General features: G+C 39.9%; 3 protein-coding genes and 1 long non-coding RNA gene across 5 annotated transcripts in view; 2 read left to right on the top strand and 2 right to left on the bottom strand.

Annotated features, from left to right (window-relative positions):
• Positions 1–26,806, top strand: part of Flo2 (flotillin-2) — a 149,495-nt gene that overhangs the window by 27,352 nt on the left and 95,337 nt on the right. The gene's annotated exons all lie outside the window — the stretch shown is intronic.
• Positions 157–26,806, top strand: part of LOC110832752 (uncharacterized) — a 73,585-nt gene continuing 46,935 nt past the window's right edge. Inside the window, exon 1 of the long non-coding RNA XR_015537315.1 lies at positions 157–770. This is a non-coding gene — a long non-coding RNA (uncharacterized LOC110832752). The remainder of the gene's footprint in view (positions 771–26,806) is intronic.
• Positions 10,383–14,196, bottom strand: LOC110832741 (glucose dehydrogenase [FAD, quinone]). The gene is made up of 2 exons (XM_022070018.2): positions 13,853–14,196; positions 10,383–12,956 (listed from the first exon to the last, which is right to left on the bottom strand). Exon 2 carries the CDS (start codon positions 12,830–12,832, stop codon positions 10,970–10,972), a length of 1,863 nt encoding a protein of 620 aa, XP_021925710.2. The 5' UTR covers positions 12,833–12,956; positions 13,853–14,196; the 3' UTR covers positions 10,383–10,969.
• LOC110832739 (glucose dehydrogenase [FAD, quinone]) lies at positions 18,918–26,614 on the bottom strand. 2 transcript variants are annotated; one of them, XM_022070016.2, is made up of 3 exons: positions 26,230–26,614; positions 23,972–24,232; positions 18,918–22,714 (listed from the first exon to the last, which is right to left on the bottom strand). In XM_022070016.2, exon 3 carries the CDS (start codon positions 21,826–21,828, stop codon positions 19,888–19,890), a length of 1,941 nt encoding a protein of 646 aa, XP_021925708.1. In that variant the 5' UTR covers positions 21,829–22,714; positions 23,972–24,232; positions 26,230–26,614; the 3' UTR covers positions 18,918–19,887. The 2 variants fall into 2 exon arrangements, with proteins under 2 accessions (XP_021925708.1, XP_021925707.1); XM_022070015.2 differs by having other exon boundaries at positions 26,076–26,614.

Raw genomic sequence — 26,806 nt, forward strand, 5'->3', positions numbered from 1 at the left:
CACGTGCTGTTATTGCGCGTGCTCGATATGTGGCGTAGTCTACCGGAACGGAAAATTAACCAAAGTTGGAGAACCCCCCCCCCCCCCCCCCGGAAAACACGTTTTTATGCTCTGTTTTTCGTAAATCTTACTGTTGTTGAGATAAAAATTAAATTCATGTACTGGCATCTCATAACACGAGAACCATTGGATTGATTTTTGGTAATTTTTTATGCTGTACGTTGTGCGTAAGAAAATATCAAGAATTGAATATTCAAATTGAAAAGAGCACAAGACTTAGAACTACCGGGTGTGACACAAGGCTGTATTTTCGTGCAATTCGTGTTTTCTAGTGTGTTTCCGTTTAATAAGCCTTGAAAAATCATGTGAAAGTAATAAATAACAAAAGCAGCCTACCGTCAAATATAGGTCTTCTTGTTAAGCGTTTGTGACTTTATTAAAGACGAAAGTTTCGAATGAAGAGCTTATTTACTGAGGCAGTTTGCTAACTCCGGCTGAAGAAACACTGTGTGCTTATATTTCATGTAGCAAAGATGTAACATATATAGGATTTTCTGTGCCTTCACTCTTCCAACTTAATTGTTATTTGGGTTAGATTAGGCTTTATATGTGTCCAGTTTAATTGGAGTGTGCTACATAACCTATATATGTACACAATTGTAAGAACTGCAAGATAAAATCATATACATGCAATATTATACCACGTGCTTGTTCTTATTTGTTTCAGGTGAGTGAAACATGATTTTTACTTCAACGGAATGCCATGCATTGTGAGTACAAGAAACATTAACTTTCTACAGTCACATTGCGATTTTTAATACACGAGTAGAGTTCCTTCTTTACTGTCTCTTAATCCAAGCTTAAGCATGTTTAAATTCATCACTTCAAGTGAGGAAGTTTTGTACGTCGCGTCTGATTCATTCGTAAACAGCTGCACTGTCGTAACCAGTGACGTTCGTTTCTGCGCCCAACAAAGGGATCTGCCTTATCGAAGCGAAGTAGACATTATCAGTTTACAACCCAAAGCTTATCAGTAGTATAAGCAGTGAAAACGTAGAACAAAGGAACAAATCAGCTCTGCATTTTTTATCTCAATTCTGTCGATGTTTAGTTGGTTTAATGTTGCACTTTTCTAAAATGTGAATATGATCAAATTTACGTAGAAGTAAGGGTATGATTTAATTACGTTTCGTAATTTGGTTAGAAATATGTATTAAACAATGGAGAGCAATCCCAAAACATCAGGACTGATAGGATTCCTGACAGACATAGATAATTTTCTTCCTGTTGTTGAGATACGGATCACGACGAGGGAAGTTTAGTTTGCATTGTTGGCCATGCAAGTTGTACACGACTTCGAGTGTTTTAAGTCGCTGTCACTGTCTGGTAATTACATAGCTTACTTCAACCCTCATGCGTGAAAATTAAGAAGTGTCAGTAAGAACAACTTTAGTGCGGTGAACGATACTCCCGTGACCTTGACAGTGATGGTTTTTTAACTTTCTTTATATCGTCGTTGCTAATGCTTTATGAGTAGGCCTATATAATGTGAATATCTGTTGCATAAGGCAAATAATGCCTGGAAGGTTTTGTGTACTGGTTCGTGTATATGTATTGATTAAATCCTGGTCCGGAGGCTGGTTATCCTCAGTTTTTGTAGATTTTCTCAGTCCCTGCAGGAAAATGCTGAGTTATTAGCTTGCTTTTGATTAGGTCACAGCTAAATCTTACGGTCGAAAGATGATAAGATATTTTCTTGCCAAATTAATAGATGAAAAAATATTTTATTAAAAATCAAATTACTTACCAATTGGTTCCATTATCATGAGGTCTCTAGAAAGAGTTATATATGGCACCACGGAATCATGTCCGACGTTAAATTAAATTGTAATTTTCGTTGGTTTTGTGCCAGGAAGCGGTGCGTGACAGAACAGCAATAGCCTTTAAGGTTTCGCGCTGAAAGTGTAAGTGACCTAACTGCGCTGCCTGCATTCCCTTTCTTCGTCTTCCAAATGAAACCCAGGAATGTGGCTTCTCCTTTGTTATTTGTTTTAGAGTGGATGAATGTCATTTTAAGTCGCAGAGTTTTGGTTTTTTGTATAGTTTGCCAGGACCTTGGAACTTCGTAAATAAATTAATTTCTTTCATGAAAGGAGAGTTGGGTTGCAGTGCTTCAGATGTTGTAGAGTAGAACAGACAAACTTTACCAACGATGGCTTTAAAAACTTCCTTTCCTTTCCTTTCCTTCGCCTCTCACAAATCCGTTTTCTTGTGTTTCTCTCTGAAGTCATCCGTAATATTCTGGAATAGCGCTGAACATGCCATTAAAATAATATATTCTTGGTAGGCTCTCGTTCATGTAACTCATTTCAACCAAGTTTTACAGCCATTGTTGTAGCTTGTTACCAACCTGAACTTTGATATTTTGTTTCGTTCCCAACCGAAATTGTCTTCATTGTTTGATCTTTTCGTGTTATTATAATTACGTTTTTGTATTTAATTTTAATGTTACGTGCGTGATTTGAAGGTTCGTGACTTCACACAGACGCGTGACTGTTGTAGCATTTCTTTTCAGTTTAGTAATGGAATACTCGCAGTAAACAGAGTAGGTCACGTTGATAGTAGGAAGCATTTACAGTCCGTAAGGAGACTGGAATGCAGTCAGACTGGCAACGAGTTTGATTTCAGCGATGGCGTCAGAGTGAAAGAGAGATCGATCAAACCTACTTTTTACATTGTTGTGGGCGGAAGTGGTTCCGGTTCCGTTTACGTCGCAACGTATCAGTCGGTATTAAAATGGCCGACTGGTCTTTATTAGTCTGGTCATGTAAAGAAAGGTCGAAGGTGATAATTCTGCATTGGAAATAATTTCACGTTCCTAGAAATTTCTCTTGGGTAATAGGCTGTTACTTAAGACTTTTTCTACTCGTAGAATGTGAAACTAAATTTGTTATGAAGAATTAATTTCTCCAGAGTGTTCGCGTCGAATTAAGTAATATGTAGCGCGTGTGTAAATGGATGCGGTGACGGTTCTGCCATCTTCAGGTTCTGGATGATCCTCATTTCATATCTGTTACATTTGAACAGAGCTGTTCAGTATTTTAAAACCTCCCGGAACTTTGCTCCCTGATTGTCTGCGAGCCCCTTTTTCATTCTGTAAGAACAACCCCATTCTATATGTTGGGATGCCTGTTCGCCTCGTACGAAACGTGACCACTCTAGGTCACAGGGTCATACAAATATAAGGAAAATTTTCGACATCACTGTACTTCTGTATGGATATAAGCCCCAAGTAAGAGATCCCCAGAGTATCAATGGATGTAATGGAGGGACCAGTTTGAAACCTTTTATAGCCAGAATTTCTCTTTTGAATGCTCTAAAATTAAACAAATTTGATTCATACTTTCATAGTTACATGCAAAGAGTTCTTAAAATTGAATAGTAAGCATTGCATTTGGAGCAGGACTAGGCTGTACCGTATTTTTGTTGATGAGGATGTGATGGTGATGATGAATTATTGTAACAAGCGTCATGGCAGTGTGTAGTTGTATGATATAGTATGATGTTGGCGTGTCTTAGATGCTGTTATTATTATTATTATTATTATTATTATTATTATTATTAAGTGTTCTGTCTTACGACAGGTCCATTGCTCTGCCCAAAAAGAGCTCTCCAGTTATCCCTATTCTCGGCTTCTCGCTTTAATTCCTGGAACGTCATCTTCTTTCCTTGTTTAAGGTCGTCGGTTAGCTGTATCAATCTTCTTCCTAGTCCTCTCTTTCCTTCAACCTGGCCTTCGGTGATATCACTCATTAATCCATTCCTTCTCATAATATGTCCCAGCCAGTTAGCTTTCCTTCGTGTAATCGCCTGCAGAATGCTTCTTTGCTCGTTGACTCTCCTCAATACTTCTTCGTTGGTCACTCGATCCGTCCACCTGATCTTCTCTATTCTTCTCCAACACCACATTATCGGATAATGCAGTGTCAAATGAAATACAGACGGTGGTTTAAAAGCTTTGAGCGGTGTGTGGTTGGATAATTTCTAAACGAGGAGTATGTAAAAGGGAGAAGTAAACAATTAATTTGCAATAACATCTTTCCAAATACTGTCGTCAATTTATCTGTAACTTCTGAAACAATCGATTGATTGTGATTGTTTAAATAACACAACCACTCGAGTAAAAAGCTGTTTGTTCTATTGTCGTTCCAGATAAGGAAAACTGCAGTCAGATATTATGAACACGTCAGGATAAATGTTTTTCAGTGGTTCGAAGTCATGTTATCAGTTGTTTAAAACAAACGTATCTCTCCATAATGATCATATAATCGTATGGAGTACAGTCATTAAGATAATTGACTACGCTTATTTGATATTAGCCTTGAGTGTACTATTACATTAAAAACCAAGAAGTTCGATGAAGAACTTATGACGCTTAGTTTCCTTTAAAATTCTCCAGTCTAATTATGACGCTAACAGGAGCTATAATTTGTACATTTTATCGATCTGTTTCTGTGCATAATTCTGCCGATATTGACTTCCACCACGTTAAATTTGTCAGAGATATGACCTCAAAATTTCGCGCATCGCCATATCGTAATTATTAAAGTGTAAGCAATATTTCACATGCAATGTGCACCTATATTTATGATCTACTTCTACAGTAAATTTCACCCGTCTCGAATATTTTATTAGTTATTTTATTGGAAAGGAAGGTTTAAATATGTGTTTCACTCGGTCATCGTATTATTGTTTATGAAATATAATAACAAAAGTTTAATATTTCTCGAAGATATCTCCACACAACATTTAAGGACTTTACGTTAAACGGTGTTACTTTCGTTCTCATTTCACAGTTAGGCATGGCATCCATGTAGTTATTATGTCAGTAAATAGAAAACGTAAAATAAGTTACTTGTAACTAGGTCCGTGTGTCGAATTGAGTTTACAGATGCTTGAAATGTCTTAACTGTTTATCGTGAATGAAGAAATTGGTTACAGAAGATTTTATGATGATACAACTATAAAGATTGTGTGGCTGCCTCGTATGATATCCTAGATACTCTACGATTTGTAATTATCTGCTCATAAAACAATGTGTAAGTACTCCACAAAATTCCACACGTGGTGCTAAAACGGTTGAGCTTCGCTGTCTGCCGGTAACTGCAAGTTGTTGGCCGTGCTTATCGACTTTCAACATAAGAAAACGAGGACGACCGTCGGTCCTAGAGGCGGTGAAGTCTGTTGCAGTGTCCCCTCGAACTGGTAAACACTCAGTGTGGTACTTCCTCTTGTTGCGTAACGGCAGGTATAAATTCTTGTTACGTGACCGTATTTGTTGCCATCACTAAGACTTACACTGCACGACGATGACATTTTCATCTCCATTTCTTTGCCAGTTAGCATGTTGATTTTGTCGTACTTATTTGATGCCCTGTGCTAGAATGAAGAAGCGTTCAGTTCTGAAGAAATGCTGTATGAAGCAAGTTTGTGCAGAGCTAAACGTTCTGCTACCTACATTCGTGAATCCTGACGGACGTTTTTCAGTCCCCTCAGTCTTTTAGGCCGAGATGGTGCCTTTGAACAGCCACAACCCTCCCCTTACAAATCCTTGCCTGTGACTAGCTGGGAGTTGGAAGATCCTGGTTCTATTCCCGGCAGAGGCATGGAGTTCGCTTTCCGCCTTCGAGTCTAGGCTGTTCATTGGAGTACTCGAAGTTGGGGAATGGAAACATAAGTACAGTCATTTTTTGCCGTCTTATACGTGCAGAGTAAGGCGGTGCCGGCAGTGTTGTTATGGTGGAAAAGTCTATATACAGATTTTAATTAATAAATACGATTTACGTATTTTTTATTCCGAGGAAGAGTATATGAATCACCCCGTGACTTTTTATTCTCTCTTACGCAAGTTCCTGCATTTTGACAGTTGACCTTGTATTATTTACGTATGTTTTTTTTTTTTTTGTCTGGATGTGTTTACATTTCACACAAGTGCCCTGTGATCGGTTTTATGAAGCTTACAGCTTAATAATTGCGAATGCCTTAGAAGATGGAATCTACTAAAAGGATTTTGATAACATTCTCGCATTTCGATATAATATGAAAGCCATATCTTTTTGCATGGAGAGATGTTCGAAACTGTCTGTAGCTGTGCGGAGCCCATTCTACTTTCATCAGATTAAGGAAGTTAATGAAATGCACATAATGTGCTTCGTTTATTTGTAGACTGTTTCCTGAGGTTGTAGACTTAAGTTATCGTTGTATCTATAAATTATGAAACAATCTCGTATGTGTATACAAGACAATTGGTATTAACATCATGCCGCCATTAAGGATCACTGATGACGGAGCATGAAGGGAGGGGAGGTGTGTTTGGAGATAGCGTCTGGTGGCAGGAGTCAAGTTAAAGAATACCTTTCAGAAGACGTTGGGAACATTATTTGCGCTACTGGTGTTTAACATTAACTTTCACTGCCTACGCGCTACGCCAACTTGCTATTAGCATTATTAAACCTGTTGCTGTGTTTCAAACCTTATAACCGAGCTAGAAAAGCACGTGCTTTCATCGAAGGCAGTCTTACTAGGTACATACAAACGGATAGACGGAGTTCGTAGGTCGTTTCTTAAGTCACTGACGTGGTGACGCTTCAGAATAAATCTAGCTTGTGAGGGGGATTGGTCCTAAAACGATGTTAATGTGACAAGCCATAATGTAATGCAAGGACATAGGGTTTCTCTTCGGCGAAAGCTCACATAACCTAACAAGACGGTCCTTTGTCTAATTTAATGTAAGACAGACAGAGACGTTGTGTCCCACATACCGACATCTTCTTCTTTACGAAGTGCGTGTTGGTCATTCTAGTGTCCTCTCTGCCCTTGTATGTGATTGTATGACGCGTTTGCATCTCTGCGTCTGCCTATTTGTACCCATGAACCAATTCGAGAACGATTAAAAGGACTTTCATGAAATTTTATATCGAGAACTTCCACTAAAATTTGTCGATACATTCCAGTTTTTGGTTAAAATTGGATATCCTGATTGTCCTGCAAACGGCCGACTCGATCAGGGTTTTCCGTTGTTTTCCTCGATCCTAGAGCAAACGTTAAGTTGGCACTTCCACACTTCACCTTGCACTGTATGCCTCTTGTATATCCCTCCTAATGTTAATATCACATTTTCGCCCGAAAGTAGTTCTCGCCTACGTTAATATAAACATTCCACGGAATGCCGCCATCCCAAAGTTCACGTCAAAATTCCGATCGAATTCAGAAAGACGTTGCTCCACTTTCCATTGCTCTTCTGTCTCACTCCTTTTCCCTCCCTGCAACCTATCCTTAATAGAAGGAAGAGCGGGCAGATACCGTATTTTTATGAACTGCTGAAGAGCAGCTCAATATTTCTATTTCTGGATTACGTTTGCGAGACGTTCAGTGTTGACCCCGTTATAGTGCTCCACTGAACGCTAATGCATTCTTGATGTCAGGTCTGTTACACACTCCATGCAGTCGCCTTTTTAACTGGTAGTGAAACTCGCTATTTGTAGAATGCGTGAGTTGTTACGGAAGGCCAGAATATTCGTTCATATGATTTTTTGGTGTAAAGTTACGGAATTATCATGGATAACGGATTGGGAAGGGCTTCGTATGTTTGTTGGGGTAGATTGGTCAGTGAAGTGACTATAACTGGCTGATCATTCAGTCGTGGTTCGATTCCCTGCAGTGGCAAAAACTCTTTTTCTCGCCAAAAGTCCTGATTGGATCTGGAACCCATCAGCTCTTGCACATAGGGTACCGTGTTGGGGGGGGGGGGGGCACACTCACCTTCATCTATTTCCAAGGTTTATAATTTTTAGAATGCTCAGAATTATCGTGTTACGAAGATTGGAACGGTATGCTCCTTGGAGTACGCTAGAATTCCATTGGTATTATTTACGTCATATCACTGGCAATGACGTCAGCAGGACAGCCACGGGTCTAATCAACACAACAGTGGTATTCAAGGGCCTTGTTGCAACTATGTGACCCAGGGACATTGTTGAAACAGTGTGATGAAAGGTGCAGCTGACAAGTATGGACAGGCCCGTAAGGTGTTCTTTGCTTACTCTAAAGCGTCATTTATGTTATTTCTTCAAAATAAGGGCTTACGTTTCACACCGAAACAAAACAGCTGAAAGTTCATTGGTCTTATCTTCAGAATATTGACAAGCAGACGACACGATAACAGCTTGTGATATAAATAGGAACAGGTATTTCTAGAATGTATTCCAATCTTAACTCAGTCTGATCTCATGACACTTGTGGCAAGAACTGGGTTGCGTCACGAAAAATATCAGCTGGAAAGTCGGTTTTCTGACCGAAGTTTGAACTGACAGTACTTACTGCTCCATCTCTACGTTCCATTGACCGTGTTATCTGTCTGTGGCTCTACGGTCCTTGAAGGACCTTGGCGTCCTACCTGGCAGGTGAGGTTCCTTGATCTATTCAGAGATTTGGTAGGACTCGGACGAGCTGAGCCCTACGCTAGATCTCTTCCTATACAGGACAATACAGCACAGAAAGACGCGGACAAACATCCATGCCTTGAGTGGGATTCGAATCCTTGGTCCGAATGTCCAAGCAAACAAGGCCTAATCCCAAGACCGCGCGTCATCTGTGTGAATGTATATTTTTATTGCTTAAAAAACGACACTGTCTGCGTATTATGCAAAAGTTTCGAATCATAGCGTGATTAATGAATTATGAATTGATAAATGTATGGAAGGAGTACGTGTCTTAATTTAAGGTACAGTTCCCAAATTTACTTGAAAGGTCTGAGGAAAACCGTAAAAAGAAGCAGGATAATTGTCTGTGGACCTGTATTTGAAACCATAACCTCTCGAATACGAAGCAAAGCATTTTGCTACATCGATATCTTGGATTTACCTGGATGCCCGCGGACCTCGTATTTATTCATTTATCGTCGTAATATAGACTCAAGATCATGACCACTGACTTGTTGAGTACGCCGAACCTTGACGCAAGCTTTCATTTTTATGGTGTAAAAGCTTGCAAGGAAAGCTACTGTACGCCATCTATTTGCAGGAGATGTAATCAGTCTTACTGCGTGTAATACTGTTATTATAACCCAGTTCCTGAGATCTGTCGAAAGAGAGCGTTTCTATCATCTTCGCTTATGGCATCAGATCCTCTGCCTTTTTTCGCTGAAGTGTTTTGGCTCTTAGGGATGTCGAAGTAAAATTTAGAATGTCACTGTGGGGTTTACGATTATTTCCCAAACCCATGAAACAACATTAAATTTTTAGAATGTGTAAATTAAAGTACAGTGATAATGTAGGGAAGGTGAAATCTGAAGATATTATTTTACAAAAGAGAAAACATTTTGGCAATCTTTGAAGAACAAATTTCATACGACATGTTGAAGCAGTTAGGCCTGCCAAGACGCAATTGACTTCAGAGACTACACAGACCTGGACAGCTCTAGAAACACCCTTTTGTATTTTTACAGTACTTGGTCTATGTAATAAATGTCAATAGGGATAGAGTTTGACACGTAGAAAAATGACGAATTATATCAGACTTATTAAGTGTAGCGTTCATTGGTAGACTAGTGACCAGCCAAAGTGGTGATGGTGGTGGCTTTTGTTTTAAAATATTCAGCACTTTTGTTAATCGACCTGCCACGTAAAACATATTTCTGCCCCCACAGATTTGTCAGCTTGTTTGTCCAGTGCGATGTAATTTATTGCAGAGTGAAAATTTCCACTCCCTTTTGTTGTATATCAGGGTGCCTGAATAGAGATAGTTCTAAAGGAGTAGGATTGCTGGCAGTGGCTTTCTATTCTATTTAGCCATCAGGATGTGGTCTTTTCTTGTTAACAAGTTGTTTCGCATTTCAGTCGAAGTCACCTGCTAAAGGAACACGTAGGCCTAGAGTTAGTAGGAGAAAACGACTATCTCTAGGCTTTTCATGTCCTGAAACACCTGCTCTTTAGTTATATTAAGAGCAGCAGATGAAACTTTGTGTTGTGTGAGAATCGTTGTACGTAATTTTAATTATCTCCTCTGTAGGAAACTGAAATCTGGTGTAACACTATGTAATTTCTGAAAAGGTTTTCGAATAATTGTTTCGACAGCATTTTAACGTGAAGAGGAAGGAATACAAAGCCAAGAATCAGGGCTGCGCCTAGGAATATGGGAGATTTAAATGAGAAATTTATATATTGGGGTTAGAAACTGCAGGTGGTGTGGATGATGATTGTGCATGCGTCGAAATATGTAGCTGCGTGAAGTTGTCTGTTGTTAAATAGCGAAACTGATCCATGGATTGAGTTTAACTCAGCCGGGTACTTTGGTACCGTCTGCAGTTACACCAGCACTACCAGTAAAGGCGATGATGCATGATTTACTGTAGGGTGCTTTAAGGATGATACGTTCTTAGTGTACACAAGTATTTTAGCCCTTCATCCGAAGGTCGTCAAATTTCGTTGGTATAAAATTGTAGTGCTTTCTTAAAACACTCACTCCTCCGTCATGCGTTACATTATACAGACTTGTATGGTTACATTGTAGTCACATATAACACACGTTAATGTTTAATCTTGCGACATTCTAATTGAACACATTAATGGGAACACTAATATAATGTTTTGGCTCTTGATCTTTTATGTTACAGTGCCAATACGGCCTTAAATGTTTCCAGTCTTAAGAGTTGTGATTAACATGAAGTTGTTAGAAGCTGACATAATCGAAGAATATTGAACAAACATTAATGCAAAATTGTCTATTGGAATTAATACACTATTGTATTGCATCAGTGTTTCTTACTTTGTTCTGATATTTAGTAAAGTAGACTTATTTTATAGATTAATGTGTTACTGTGCCTTGTAAATATCACGTCATTTGGGTACAAAACAGTTTTATAATCCGAAGATAAGAAACTAAGGCGTCCTCCAACAACGATTTAAAATTGTCAAATTACTTTCCAGTCTTCTTTGATCATATCAGCTCCTTTCTCTGCTATCATTATTACAGGAGCGTTGGGATTCCCGCTGATAATCGTTGGCATTATGGACGCATCTATTACCCTGAGCCCCTCCACTCCTCTCACTTTTAGTCTGGGATCTAAGACTGCATCAGGGTCTGAGTGCGGGCCCATCTTACAAGTGCCAGACGGATGATAGATGGTAAATGTAAAATGTCGCAACGCACATTCCCAGTACTCGTCAGACTGGAAAGTATGCAGTCCACATCCAGGCATTGGTATCGTATGAAGCCTGGAACCGAACCTTCGAAAAGCAGGGGTAGATGATATGTTTATAGCTATCTTAATACCTTCTACCAATACAGCAACGTCCTCGGGGAAGGCGAAGTAGTTTGGTATTAACTCAGGATGATGAAGATAATTCGCGCTTCTGAGTCGAACCCAGCCCGTACTTCGTGGTCTGAGGAGTAGTGGTAAAATGGTCCAAGTCTCCGCCTTAACGAGGGGCTTGTACACCGTGTTGTATACCCTGTCACGGAGACCAAGTGCTCGTCGTATTTGTTCTCCACCATCCGAGTTTATGGAACTTGGTGCAAAATGAAACTGAATGTCTGGCCAGTCTATGGAACTGTTGGCGTATTTTGTGTTGACAAAGGCAACTCCCTCCACGCCAAGGATTGTGAGAGGACCGCGCTCATTTATCATGTATTCTAAGGCTACTGGTATTGTCTGGTACCGGGATTTCTTGAAAGTGACGGGCTCATCTACGACGAAAGTTAAACCACCTAGACCCACGTGGTCTTGTAGGTTATGCCCGACTTTGAGATCCTGGATCACGGGTATGTTGAATTGTTGGAGGTGTTCTTTTGGTCCGATACCGGAGAGCATCAGCAGCTGTGGTGATCCTATAGCACCTGCAGACAGTATTACTTCGCGTCGAGCCCTCACTATGTTCGAATTGCTGTTCCTCAGGAATTGTACTGCTCGTGCTCTCGGCCGACCGTGTGTACCCGAAGAATCTATCAGTACCTTCATGACATGAGCGTGCATGGCTACATGGAGATTTCTTCGTAAACGTATTGGTCGTAGGAATGCCTTTGCAGTGCTGCACCGTGAACCTCTTCTGATAGTTCCCTGAGTGATCATAAAACCTGTTTGACGCCCACCATTGCAGTCTCTGTTTTCGTATCCCAGTTCAACACCGGCTTGCACGAAAGCAAGGGAAAGGGGAGTTCTCCAGGGCGACTCCTGAACAGTGAGATAGCCACCTGTGGTGTGATATGGAGTCCTCGCTAGGTAAGGATTTCTGTTGTCTTCTGATTTTTTAAAGTAAGGAAGAATTTCTTTATAGCTCCATCCCTCGTTTCCCAACTCAGCCCAGTGGTCGTAATCATGTCGATTTCCTCTGACGTACACCATCGCATTCAGGACACTAGAACCTCCGAGTACTTTCCCGCGTGGCCAGTTGCACCTGTCACCCAGCATTGCAAGGCAGTACTGAGATTCTGTCGGCGGTGATGTTTGATATTTCCAGTCCATGTCTGACAGCTGAAGATATCCGGCAAGTGACGGTATATCAGATATTTCAGTTTCGTGTCCTCCGGCTTCTAGCAGTAACACAGACCAGTTGGAAATCTCTGACAAGCGGTTTGCAACGACAGCGCCTGCCGAACCGCCTCCCACAACTATAAAATCATATTCGCTGAGTGTTTCGGTGATGTCTATCGGCCTGGATTCAGGGTCGAAGGTGTTGTAACGGAAGTAGGCCAAGCCAATCGCGAACAGTGGAACAATGCCCCAGATGAGACCGCTGCTTCCCGCTAGGGCTCCGAGAGTCGTTATAGGCGGCATCTTCACGCTTGTTTTCAACCACGGAGATGCATCTTGAAACGCGAACTTGGTAAAGGATAGAGCAGGTGACGTCGTTGCATGATTATTGTGTTTGTTGTTGCTGGTATTCCAGCCTCTGTCAATTCTGTAACACAAAAGAACACCTTTACATTTATTTCATCCTGTGCATTGCTTGGCGAAGTTTTCATTCTCTGACACGGGAGTGGTTCAAAATCGCGCCTCATTAGGACCAAATATTTCAAGTTTCGTTTCCAAAATTGGCCTTTAATATGCGTAAACTACTTCTTGTTAGCTTTTATTAAAACTTTTCATTCACATTTCTAGACAACCTGGAAAATAATAATACTAATTTAAAAATTCGTATTATGAATTGCTGTTTCACTCCGTTTTTGAAAGGTTGGTGTTCATTTTCAGGTCAAGACAATTACCACACCAAAAATATCATTGGTTTTCAAAATTCCGAATAGAACCTTAAATTATCACACGATTCCTTCCTTATCCATTGCAATTCACACTACGTAGTCTGACACACTGGCAGCTTCGTTAAATAAATCGTAAATAAATAAAGCACGATTAATAATAATTTACACTCTTCGCCTAAAATTGTTAGGCTCTTTAAATGAAGTTCACGGTGCTCGGGCACTATCAGACCAGATAATGTAAACGCCATTAATTCAAGGCTTTTACACGTTAAGCTAGGCCCGGAACATTTTGTTTTACTGTACGTACTGTAACGCGTTAGTCGCGGCGTGATTTAACGACGAGCACACCGTTAAACTTCTTTGTTCTTCACAGTGAATTCAATAAGTGAACTTATTACGTCGCCTGAAATTCTTAGTTCATGCACTTGTACTGTCATTACTTTAAATTTTTAAAAAAAATTATGAAGTATTTTCTCGTAACCATTTATTTGAAACAATACTTTTTTCAGTGTTAATTTGTATGGAATGTGCTATGTTGAAGATAGAATGTCTACTAAGTTCAACACTATGCTTAAAATGCATCCTTGCATAGACTTACCTTTGTCACGTTCCTCCAACGTTGCATTTCTTTCACTAGCGTATTTCAAATGTATGCTGTAATTTTAAAAATATTTGTAAATGTACATTTGTTGACCTTGACCTTGTAGTTGGCAACACATCAATTTTTTTCAGTTATATTTCACAATGGCCATTAATGTCACACAAATGCCACTTTGCACTCAAATATATTGTGTATTGGGCACAGTTGTAATGTCTCAGGGGACAATATGGAGTCGTTACGCGTTTAAGTTGTTTGTTTCTTGCAGTCACACAAGGTTTAATAACAGAATGCGATCCATGCTGTAGGACCGTAACTTCGCGTCTGTAAAGAAAATAGGAGTGGAAAGAAATTATACAGCAGAGTGGGAGAACGCCGCTCCTAATTTCTCCACTTGTAATTCTGTCTTTCTCTCTCGTTAGGTTTGTATCTTCAGGTGTCTTCGTCTGACGGTGTCGACCTCAAACTTACCTGTTTTTCTTTTCACTTGTTCCATTCTTGTGGAGATTTTACTTTCTCTGTCTTCACTTGGCACCCCATCTGTTAAACTCCTGGGATGCCTAATGTTTTCGTTTAATATGTTACAAATGTATTTTGTGAGCCAAGAAATACTCACACAGTCAACTCTGCTATATCTGGATCGAATTCCTCAATTTATCCTTTATCTGCACTTAACTGTATATTTTTTTCTGTACCTGTTTGGCCTACATTTTATGCGAGAGTTCAGCCTGTTGCTGAGCTATTCCGACTGACAGGGGCAGCTTTGAAATGGAAGAAAAGAACGGACAAGCAGCTATAAAATCCTGAAGAATTGACAGAATCATGAGAAATAAACTCGGTGTAGGCGTTTCTGATATTTGCTCCACAGACATATCGAATGAAAATCTTAACTTGTTTATTATCTAATTGTTAACATAAGCTTCCGCGCCCAGGAACATGATGGGTTCAATGTTATTTATTCTTCATTGATCAGATACCCCACTGAATATGTTAGCGGGCAGCAGACTGCTTAATTTGCGAATTAATATTCCATAATACGTTATTTTTGCTTCTTGGATGTTTAAATGGTTAACTCTTCTATAGTCTAGGTGATTTCTGCCATAGTGTTTCGTTCCTCACGTACTTCGTAATCGCCCTAACATCTGCCATGTCTCAGTTAATTGTCGCAGAGAAAGTGTGTAACGTACTGATTGCAGACACAACGTAGCATGTATGGTTCCAGGATTCCACAACACTTTCTTGATGCTCGATTAATTACTGTATTTTGTAGTCATTTCCTACAGATGCAGGCAATCTATTACCTCCTTGCCTTACCAGAAGAAAATTATGAATTGTGCACTGGTAGTGTAGTGTATCTTGCGGGGAAACTGGGATTTACAGGCTTCTGCTCCAGTCTTCGGGCAATTGGAATTATTCAGGTTTCTTCTTTTTAATACTATTGTGTCTTCGATGTCACTGGTAACTCAAGCCTTGCTTCATAGTATTAAAAGTTTAGTAGAATTCTAGTTTTGGGCGTTATATGAGGTTGTGATGTAGGAATTTCTTCAGTTTCTGTAAAATATAGACTTAATGTTCATCGAAGGGTAAGATATTTAAGCCTGTAGATCCTCTTACGAGTAAGGAGTCATGTAAACTTAATTCCACGTCTTTCTTTTTACTGCAGTGGAATTACGATGCTCTTTGTTACGAGCATAGACTGTAGACCTTCCAGTGCCACCAGAATTATATGTGTTTGGGCCTTTCAGTGTCAGTAACATTATCTTTTGTATAGGCCTTCTAATGTCAGCAGTTTATATTATAAATCAGCCTATGAATACCAGCAGCATTATCTCCATTGTAGGCTCTCTAATGCCAGCATTATTAATTTTTGTAGAGTCTTTCTAATGATATCAGCATTATTTTTTGTAGAGGCCTTCTAATGCTAGCAGCATTATTTTTTTTTGTAGAGGCCTTCTAATGCTAGGAGCATTATTTTTTTTTGTAAAGGCCTTCTAATGCCAGAATTATTAATTTTTGTAGAGGCCTTCTAATGCTAGCAGCATTATTTTTTTTTGTAGAGGCCTTCTAATGCTAGCAGCATTATTTTTTTTTGTAGAGGCCTTCTAATGCCAGCATTATTAATTTTTGTAGAGGCCTTCTAATGTTAGCAGCATTATGTTTTTTTGTAGAGGCCTTCTAATGCTAGGAGCATTATTTTTTTGTAGAGGCCTTCTAATGCCAGCAGCATTATCTTGTATACAGGCCTACGAATGTGCTTTGTATCACGTAGCGTTAGAACTCTCACTCTCCAACTGCAACACCTCCGTGGGGAATAATGCTCTGACCACGTTACGAAATCTTTTCCTTTCCGTTTATGATGAACAACTTTGGAAACTCGCGTCTTAACGCCTTCTTTCTTAACAGAAGTTCAGGCTGAAAACTGTTTGCACTACCATTAGATAGCCTATATGCCGAAACGCGTGTTACAGGTTTTCTGAAAGTTCTTTACTGCAGTTGCATATGTAATTATTTTGTGAGCGTATGGTTATGCCTCATGAATAGGAGGTGTTAAAAATGAATATCTTGTTGCCTGCGTAAATATAGGACAATGCGACAGGATTTTCGCTTGGATATTTACTCTTCCTATGAGGGAATTCACCACTTTATGGTTTCAGAAAATGACGCACTTAGTAGACGTCTGAGGAGAAGGTCATATTGTATAACATTGTTTTCGATTCTTCTGTTAAAGAGTATTGTTGTATGAAATTGGTAAGTTGTGAGATTTGTTCTGTACATGCTTTTCTCTTCATTGATTGCTAGGACACTACTGCTATAAGTCAGTGAAAGTCCATTGACGATGATGACCTGAATTTCAACGCTCCTTTCTTAGTCGTGTGAGATGGAAAGGCTTGTAGATAAATATAGTTCAACCGTTATTTCCTGGCCCCAGGATTTCCTGTGGCATTAATTCGTAGCCATGCCAAAGGACTCATCAGAACGTTTCGATATATTGATATCGGCGTCGCTTTATTTTCGATGTCGCGTGGTTATTCTAACTGAAAATTTTTGTTGCTTTCCTCAGTTTTTGACTGAAATTAAAGGACATGATCGGTTTATTCCATGTTATTCGCAAAGTAAAGAGTGGCCGTATCGTTCGACGTTTTATAACTGATACAGTTGAAAAACGTTGTTAAATAAATCAAGAATGGAAGCATCCAAATAGCAGTGTTTATACCCGTTGAAATCAACGGGAAGGATAAAAACAGTCCATTACATAGGCTATATGTATGCCTATATATGCTACGGGTTATAATTCATGATACTGTACGAAATTCATTCTTCGAATGTCTCAGCTTTAAGCTGGAAATTCCAGAAATGGTTTTTCTGGTTTAAGACCTTTGTCTATTTAATTCAGATTTTGTGAAACGAGACCTTAGTTTGCTCCTGTATGGCTTGTTGCTTAACACGATGTTTAAAACATAACGCTGCGTGAGTTTTCCACACTGGCGGCGCTGGATGAAGGTCAGAGGTCGCATCAAGAACAGGATCGAATAAATACACTCCAGCGAGTTCTCGTCCGAAAGGATGGAGAAACCATTCCTGGGAAATGCCGAATTAATTCTTACAAAATGTTTTGTATAAGAATATTATGATTCATTGAAAATCGTACAGAAATCCTATTCCTGGCTTTTTATGCAGCAACCAACTCGCGAATTAGTTCACCTGGCTGCAGTGTATTAAAGAGATTAGAGTCATAGATGTTAAACTCCATAGTAAGAAGGCTGCACTTATCTTTTGTATTTTAATTTGAATTAGTTTTTTAACTCCACTGATTGTATTAAGTAACAACTATATTTAGTGTGTAAGGTGTACGTGCTTTTCTTCCATTTCTTTTTTAATATCACGGACTTCGTTGCAAGAAACATTATTTTTTCGGAATTGCAGCTGAAAGAATCCTCAATTCGTTCGTATGCCTACCCCAGCATAGTTCCTACAGTGTTACTGCGGGGAAATTTGACAGTTTTATGTTTTATTTTTTAAAATTTCAACTATTCATGAACGATATTGCATATGCAATTAAATACTTCTTCAGTAATTAATTTGTAAGAGTTGCAAAGTTTTTGCATTGCGTCATAAAAGTACAAGGAGGCGTGTCTATGATTATTTATGATGTGTCTCATTTGTGCCTGAGAGAATTGTGCAATTCAGTTGCAACTTGTGTTAAATTAACCTCTTTCCATGGATGCCAACAAGAATTCTTATTCATCTCTTGTAATGGTTTTTGTGCTTATTGATGGGGCTTTTGCTAGAGTTCATCAGCAACTTTCATTTAGAGGATAGGCACCTTACCAGTCTCTTCTGTCAGTTGGGCTGCCTATACATCAGTCGACGTACTGTTACCTTGTGTAGGTCTACCAGTAGAGCAGCTGAATTACACAATTACCTTACTTGATGCCAGACAATGTATGCAGAAAGAATATATGTTTCGGCATTACAGATTAAGTTTAATCTCCAGTAGCTTAGTTCAGATAGCCGCCAGCTGTTTACAGGTAAAAAACTAATTTGTACGTTTTGGGCTTTTAGAACAGGAGAATTGAAACAAGTGTGCTTACGACTCGGCTGAGTCGTAAGCATACTTGCTTTGTTTCGGGTTTTTCCGGGTTCAGATCTTGGCTCGGAGACAGGCTGTAAGGACTGGGATTTTCCGTCGTTTTCCTCGGTTCTTCCAGGTAAAGACTCCTCCCTGAAATTAGGCCACAACTCTTTTGTTCCATGTTCTGATTCGTTGCTCATTAATCATCGTAGCATTTAAAGCGATACACTCTGAACTACAGAGAGCGTCGTTAAGGAAATCAGGAATAAATAACGTTACACACTATTAAGTTTTGATAACTGTTTAGTGTGTCATTTCCTTTTAATCCAAACTAGGAACATGTATAGAAACATTATTTCCGTATTTAAAATATCCATTTCGACACACTGGCGAAGCAAAAAGCATCATAACTCCAGTAGTTGCTCCGTACGTTAATTAAATGGGTTGCATTTGTCAGGTTTTTATGTAGTGACGCGATGAAAGAAACTCCGGTTGAGAGTTGTTTAACAGTTTTTTATTGCATTGAAACAGCTTATATTCGTCAGGTTTCCCTTTACAGTCTTTTTCCTGCGGTGAAGTATCGCATCTTTTCCACATGCGAAACACCGAATGGCAGGTTTATTCGTCCTTAGCGGCAAGTGAGTGGCAGTTGTTTTCATAGCTGTTAACTGTTTACGATCGTTGAGAGGCAGGTTTTAAAAGATCTGCACTTCGATCTGAATGTTGTTCGGCTGAGTAATTTTGGTCTGTGTAGATCAGACATAAAACCTGCTTTACATCAAAACATACTCGAAGTTGATCAGGTTACACAAAACGGGCGTATCGCACAAGTTTCTCTTTTGTCGTCACTCTTTCTTGTTCGAGAATAGAACAGAACAGAACTTAAGAATCGTAGTTTATTGTAAATAATAGCATCTTTTAATTTTTTACAGCATGTAACCAACTTACTTTAAATAACGTCTGACTGCATTGGCCTGCATTTAATTTTAAGTTATGGGCACACGCTATTCGATACTGCTACGTAATTTTTGGCATAGATTTTGTTGACTTATATGTTTTTCAGTCAGCGGCCAATATCACAAACATAACGTAATGTATTTTGTTGAACGTTTCTGTTTTAAAAATAATAACATTGTTTTTAAATCTTGGACATTTGGTGAAACTCCTGAAGACAATTTACTGTTACAAATATTGATATCACATTTTTCGCTGTCGTATATAGCACAGTTTAAAAGTGAAATTACTGTAGACTGCTCTTAGTATAGGTTACATAAACGGAGGCAACATGATGCCAACACAGCTTGGTCCACACTATTGAATTTCGGCGGAAACATGACACACATTGGGCAGGCGAGTGACATTCCCATAGTTTTATGCTTAATAATATGATAATTTCTGTATATTACGTGTTAACAGCTATCTAATGAGCAATGGAGTGCAGTAACTTCTGCTGTAATTCTCACTATTTATTTTGTGTCTTCGAACTGTGACTTCTTTTGTTTGCAGTAACATATCTTCTCTTCCGTTTCTCTTTTTTCGGTTGCCACAATTTCTTTACCATATCTGCGCCCTTTTCGGCAATCATGTACACGGGGGCGTTTATGTTTCCGCTGGTAATAGTGGGCATAATGGATGCGTCTATTATTCTCAAACCTTGAATGCCGTGGACTTTTAGTTCATGATCAACAACTGCAGACGGGTCTTCTGCTGGTCCCATTTTGGCCGTTCCGGACATGTGATAAATGGTCATCGTATAGTACCGTATTACACACTCCCAATATTCGTCCGTGAACAGATCATGGCTTGTACAACCAGGAACTGCTTTTCGATAAAACCTTGCGCCGAATCTCTTCATTGAAGCAGTTTCTCCCACTGCAACTGCCGCTTTAACTCCTTCTCTCATTACCCTTACGTCATCGGGATGTGTCAAATAATTATGGTAGAGTAGAGGATAATCCATTGGATCGTTGGTTCGTAGTTTCATATATCCAATACTCTTCGGCCTTAGTATCATGGGGAATATACCAAAGGTATCTTTCTTGTTGATTGGTCCGAAGTATTCGTCATAGAACTCTTGGGTTATGCAGTGAGCCTTTCGTGTTTGTGTGCCTCCATCTGAAGACGTTGTGCTTGCGGTCATCATGAACTCTATGTCAGGCCAGTCGTCTGACTGGTTGGCGTATTTGGTTGAGATGAAGCCGACAGTTTCAATGCCGATGTTGGTAGTTAGCGGGCCATCTCCTCTCACTGCATAACGCATAGCAGCGTTTACGTTGACAAGGCGGTCTATGATAACACTGACCGGATAGTCAATCTCGAACGCGATTCCTCCTATGGCAATGTGGTCCTGTAGATTTTGTCCAACACCCGGCGCGTTATGAATTACCGGTATTTTCTTTTCCTGAAGGTGTTCTGCGGGTCCTATCCCCGACAGCATGAGTAGGTGCGGTGTGCCAATGGCCCCCGCTGATAGAATTACTTCTCTGCTAGCATGTACTATTTGCTTCTTTCCTCCGCGGATGAATTCTACTGCGAAAGCACGTTTTGTATCGGGGTCTATGAGCACTTTTGTTACATGGCTCCACATAGCAATATGGAGATTTTCCCTTAGACGTACGGGGCGTAGAAATGCTTTGGCACTGCTGCAGCGATATCCACGCCTCATATTATACTGAAATAAAGAGAATCCTGTTTGTTTCTCACCGTTGATGTCCCTGTGTTCATACCCCATCTCTACCCCAGCTTGCACGAGCGCAATGCCAAGAGGTGTGTTCCAGGGCGCGTCTTGAACTGTCAGATACCCCCCAATTCCATGATACTTCGTGTTGTTGGCTAGGTATGGGTTCCTTTGGTCTTCAGACTTCTTGAAATATGGCAGTATGTCTTCATACCCCCAGCCAGGGTTCCCTAAACTCTCCCACAGGTCGAAGTCTCGCCTATTACCGCGGATATAGAGCATGGTGTTGAGCACGCTGGAGCCTCCGAGGACCTTACCTCTCGTCCAGCAACATCGCTTGTCCTCCATAGCTTGACACGCCGAGTCTTGAGGCTGGGTTCTGTATTTCCAGTCTAGTTTACTTTTGTGTAGATATATAGAGAGGATAGGAACATCGGCTATTTCGGGCTCGTCACCTCCAGCTTCTAGGAGGAGCACGTTCCAGTCTTTCACCTCTGTGAGGCGGTTAGCCATGACGGCGCCTGCAGTGCCACCACCGATCACTATGAAGTCGTAGTTCGGACGGACGTCCTTGATATTTATTGGCCTATTCTCTGGATCAAAGAGATCATAATGAAAGTACGCGAAGGCTGCCAGGAATGTGGGTAAAAACCAGAGTTTAGTTCCGACGCCTATGATATTGGTCGCCGCCTTGATGGCCCCAGTTACTATGGTGACCAAACTCATCCTGGCATTTGTTGTGTTTACGCGCTCACCAACACCCGGTCACTGAACAGTGTGTATCATTGTTATCGTTTCTCGAATAGTGTACTGATGTAATGTATTAAATTATTTATGTTCGTTAACTTAACCTAGGTCAATTATATAAATACTATTCAGTCCGATGAAAGGGTATTATTATTCATTTGAGATGTAAACGAAATTTAGGAAGATTCTCACAAACTTCACATGCACAAGACATTACAAATTGTAACTGTATCCATTACATTACGCAACATTCCATCCTCGGCGACAAGACATAGACGTTGTTAAGTCTAGAGAACAGATGAGCATCATTGCCTTTCATCGTGCTGCCATTGTAAAATTACACCACATTAAACATTTTCTTCCCCTGTCAATGCTGGATAGTCGAAGCCCACCCTAACCGTGAATGGAATCAGTGATTATTGCACAACGCCGTTCCATGTGATGTCCGCGAAGAATAAATCGTTACGAAAATAGCGTGTGTGAACTTTGTGGTTAGGAAAAGGTGGGGGTAACTCTGAAGAAAGTTTGTTGTGACTTTGATGTAAGATTGTGGAGAAAGAGAAGTCTGCAGCATGTATATTACTATCTGGCACTTATCAGGAACGCACAGTCGTTGAGAACACGGAAGTAACCGTTGAATTGTGTCGCCGTCAACTCTTGAATAACTTCAGTGACAAACACAATTTTAAAAATGTCACACGGGCTTGTTACGCTTTGTGTATACAGCCACTTAAGTTGTTTGTGAGTGATGTTGAACCAGCAGATTTTTGACTTCACTGCTAATCGCAGTTCAGCTTCCTGCTAGCAGCACCGTTAAACGAAGGACGTTGTGTAACTGTGTTGTTCAGGGGGACCATGAAGAGGCCTTTAAAATAAAGAATAGGAAAACACATGTAACGTTTCTGAATATATGCACTAATTACATATGGTAAAAATATTGTTTAAAATTGCCTAAAATTACAGAAGACTACGTATTTATCTCGAATTGGAAAAGCTCAAAAGATCATATAAAATGTTTAATAAAAATACTTTATCACGGAAATACGTTTCAGTTTGAATGGATTTGAGGTAAAGGTGTCCCTTGTACTTATTAAACATCACGTCCTGGAGACGTGTGGGGTACTTTTTCTTGACCTCGGCACTAGATGGAGATGGTGAGCTTCAACCCCTAGCCACTTTGTCTCCGAGGAAAGGCCTCCGGCAACCATTGGATAGGAGACTGGGTGAGTTCCATGGCCGATCTGGACGTGGAGGTTAAACAAAATACATTTTGCCTCTGCTAGGAATTGGTCCCGGTCATTATACTGAGCTGAAAATTGCTATATGTTTATTTTGTCTTCCTGACTGGTTTTATTTTGTTTAATACAGAGCAGTAATTGTCTAAATTTAATGACCACAATGTCAGTACATGAGCCAATCAAACTAGAAAAGATTTTCGTTTTAAACGATGGTATTTCAAATAACCATTAGTACTTCCGTTTGCTCTGTCTTGAACAAACTTCATGGAACAGAATTTGTCTAGAGAAGTTGATAGCACGTTCAGCTAATCAAGACGTTTCACGTCTTTTATGGCACCGGAAAGTTCGTTACGCCGTTCGCAAGAGCCATTTTAATATTATCCTTCAATCTAAGCCTAGTTCTTCCGAGTGGTTCATTCCATTCAGGGTTTTTACTCAACGTTTTGTACTAATTTCTAATCTTTCATATGTAAACTACACTGACTATAGTATTAGGGTGATAAAATGAAGGGAGGCGAGACGGGCGGGACTTGCAGCACGCATTGAAATATAAAATGGTTACAACATTTTAGTTAAAGGGATCTAGGGAAGTGTACGTGAGGACATAAACCTGATTCAGCTGATTCAGGACAGGGTCCAGTAGCGGGGCACAGGGTAATGGACCTTTAGATTTTATCAAAGGCCTGGAATTCATTCACAATCTGAGCGACTGCCAAGTTTTGAAGACGTACTGTTGCCTGCAATTAAGTAATTGTTTCTTCTTTGCATACATAAATGATGGCATAATTACATGAATAATTTATATAGTTGGTTTTAAATTACAGTGCTGTAAACACTTCTTGTACAGCCGTACAGTGCGTTGTGTGTCGGATTGGTTAACATACCTGATTCGTTCGTTGTGTAATCTGCGTTATGTTCGCCACGCACAATCTAAATTACGAGTAGCGAATACTTTCACGATCGTTCGGGCGTGTCTGGGAGAAATCGTGCGCTATGCTGACGGACCCTGTTGTTATCTTATAGACAGGCCATCCGGTTGCTGATTGTGCTTCAGTTCGAACGTGAAATGGAGCAGGTTGTCAGCCAGTCAGTCGTCTGTCCAAGATTATAGAAGCGGTCATCGACGAAAGTTCATTGGAGACACTCTTAAACGGAGAAAAAAATATCAGTTTACTTTGGTTTGGAACTTTTGTTACGTTTCGTGAGGGTGATAGGGTTCGTGGATAGAATTAAGGTGATGTGTTCCAGTTTCTGTCCTGGACCAGACTCACACATTTGATTTTCCTCCTTTACAGACAGAACTTGCAACTCGCGGTTAACACTGATTGGGCCCACATTCCGATGCAATTCCTTTGTATTGTCTACTTCCTGCTCTTTTAATTACGGTTTTACATAATGAAGTAGTCGATAATAACTTCGTGGATAGAATAGGTCGTAACTAAGCCAAGAGAGTGATAAAACAACGGTAGTTAAGGTAAGATTGGGAAGTGATATGTCTCTGTTATCGCGTCTCGTTTTCTGTACGAAATTGACAGGTAGACTAATAAATTCATATTTATTGTTTGCTTCTTAAATTAAATTTCGTTTTACTTATCACCGTCACTGTTGATGTTCATGGGAGAGAAGACGTTGTGGTCTGTAAATAGGCTTATGCTTGATAGAAATAATGAAATGGGCTGGTGATAGGAAAATGGCGGTGTGTTAACGTAGCAACGAAGTAATTGGCAGAAAACGTGTACAATTACTTTCTTGAGTTTCTTCTGGAATGCCCATTCAGATTGTTGCATCTGTATTTTGATCTTTTTCGCAATAGCTACAGTTATTTCATCTTTCAGTTCTTATGACTTAATTACATTTCAGCGGAATTTCAGTTTGTGTTTGGAACCCTATACCAATCAGATTTCTGCTTTCAAAACGGTATCGTTTTGGTAGGACTAAGGTTGGGGATCGACCAATCGAAAAATCTTTTCTAAGACAACACGACATAGAAAAGCTCGGATTGAAACCCGGGATTTCAGGGTTCGAGCTGTCTGTGATGATACGTTGTACCTTAAGCTTTTGAAAGCGCGTTACTATATTTATGCATCGTTTTGAAGGGGGCAGGAAAGAATGGAAATCAGAATAATGCTCGTCTTCAGATGCTACGTACTCCAGTTTAAAGTTGGTTTTATCAAACGTAAGCTTGCCGTATCTAATAATATGAACTGGACTGTACTACATAACGTGATGCAATACAGCGTAACAAAAATGTTGCCTTACAGAACAAAGCTCTGAAATCAATGGAATATATCCCCAAGGGTTTGCTTTGCTTAATGGCACTGGTAGCCTAATGACCCCTGAAAGTCGTAAGCATGGTGATGTGAGGCGTACCACGTAACACCTTGGCGGGAACCCCGTAGTTGCTCAGTTGTTTACGTGAAACTAATTCTTTTAAAAGTAATGAAGCAGGCCTATATGAACTAATATGGAATTGCTACATTCGTTAATGGAAAACATGTTCTGCAGGGTACATAGGCAGAATCATGACAGAAAATATATAAAAATGTTGTTGAACACAGTGACCGCGCGATGTAAGGTGTAGGTTTTGGTTGCTTGCACACAGGAATCAGGGGTTCGATTTCCACGCGAGGCATGGATGTGTGTACTCGTTTTTCAGTGTAGACAGAGGCTTTGTGGTTGTTTATCCTAATACCATAAAATATATATATATATATATATATATATATATATATATATATATATAGTTGCTTTTGAGAAACGGAAGACATGCTTTAACACGATTTGAACAATAGTTAATTTGCAATTTTGTATTCTTGATAGGATTTTAAATGATTAGTTTATAGATCTTGTGGTCTTAATGTTTTAGTTATGAAGTAAATGAGTTGGAATATTCTTAATGTGAATTTTATAACACGATATCGGCATGAATTATGGAATTGTAAGGTTAAAGGAATTGTAATTGTGTTTTATATTTTGTAAGTTACTCACGACAGTGAATATGTAGACGTTTGTCTTTTGGGTTGTGACGCCGTCTCGGGTTCTGAGTAGATGTGGAGGCAGTGTTTCCCTTCGAAACGTTGGAATCAGCCCATAAGTACACGTGGCGTTGAAACCCAAAATATCAACATTGACGTATTCATACCTCGTGTTTTCTTCCGTAACGTGATGTTCTTGGTCAGATGCATTTCACGCAGATGTCACGTTCTATTCTTGATAACTCCAATAACACGGCGGTGTTAGGTATAAAGTAATTTCACTCTCCTTGCTCGGCGCACTCGCTCACATGTTCCTTGCAGTAGGAATGACGGCGTGTTCCTCGGTTTTTCCTGCTCCCTGTCGTAATACCACTTTCCACTCTGACTGCCTTCAGTTATTAACAGCACGCATTTTGTCCGTTTTATTTTCTCCAGAGTCAAGTTCGATGTGCGAAATGTACTGGCCTCTGATACTGTAATATAGAAACTGCTTCTGTTTGGTTTTGGTTACGCATACGCGACGAAGTTTCGCCTCCATGCCCCTTGTTCGAAGAAATGGGGAACAGCAGAGAAAAAGTACTGTTATCTTAAGGCGTAGGAAGAGAGGTAACGTGGTTGGGAGGGAGGGTAGGGGACGAGAGTGGGAAAACTAGGAAGGTGGGGTCTATGACGGAATATTGGGAGAGAAAGTTTTCTCCCTGAACAGAGGTAAGCTAGCCAAGAGGTCTAGTCTTGTTCGGCAAT

This window comes from Zootermopsis nevadensis, unplaced genomic scaffold (assembly GCF_977971745.1).
Source record: "Zootermopsis nevadensis isolate Lab colony 2312 unplaced genomic scaffold, Znev_1.0 Znev_ptg000027l, whole genome shotgun sequence".
NCBI classification, from domain to species: Eukaryota; Metazoa; Arthropoda; class Insecta; order Blattodea; family Termopsidae; genus Zootermopsis; species Zootermopsis nevadensis.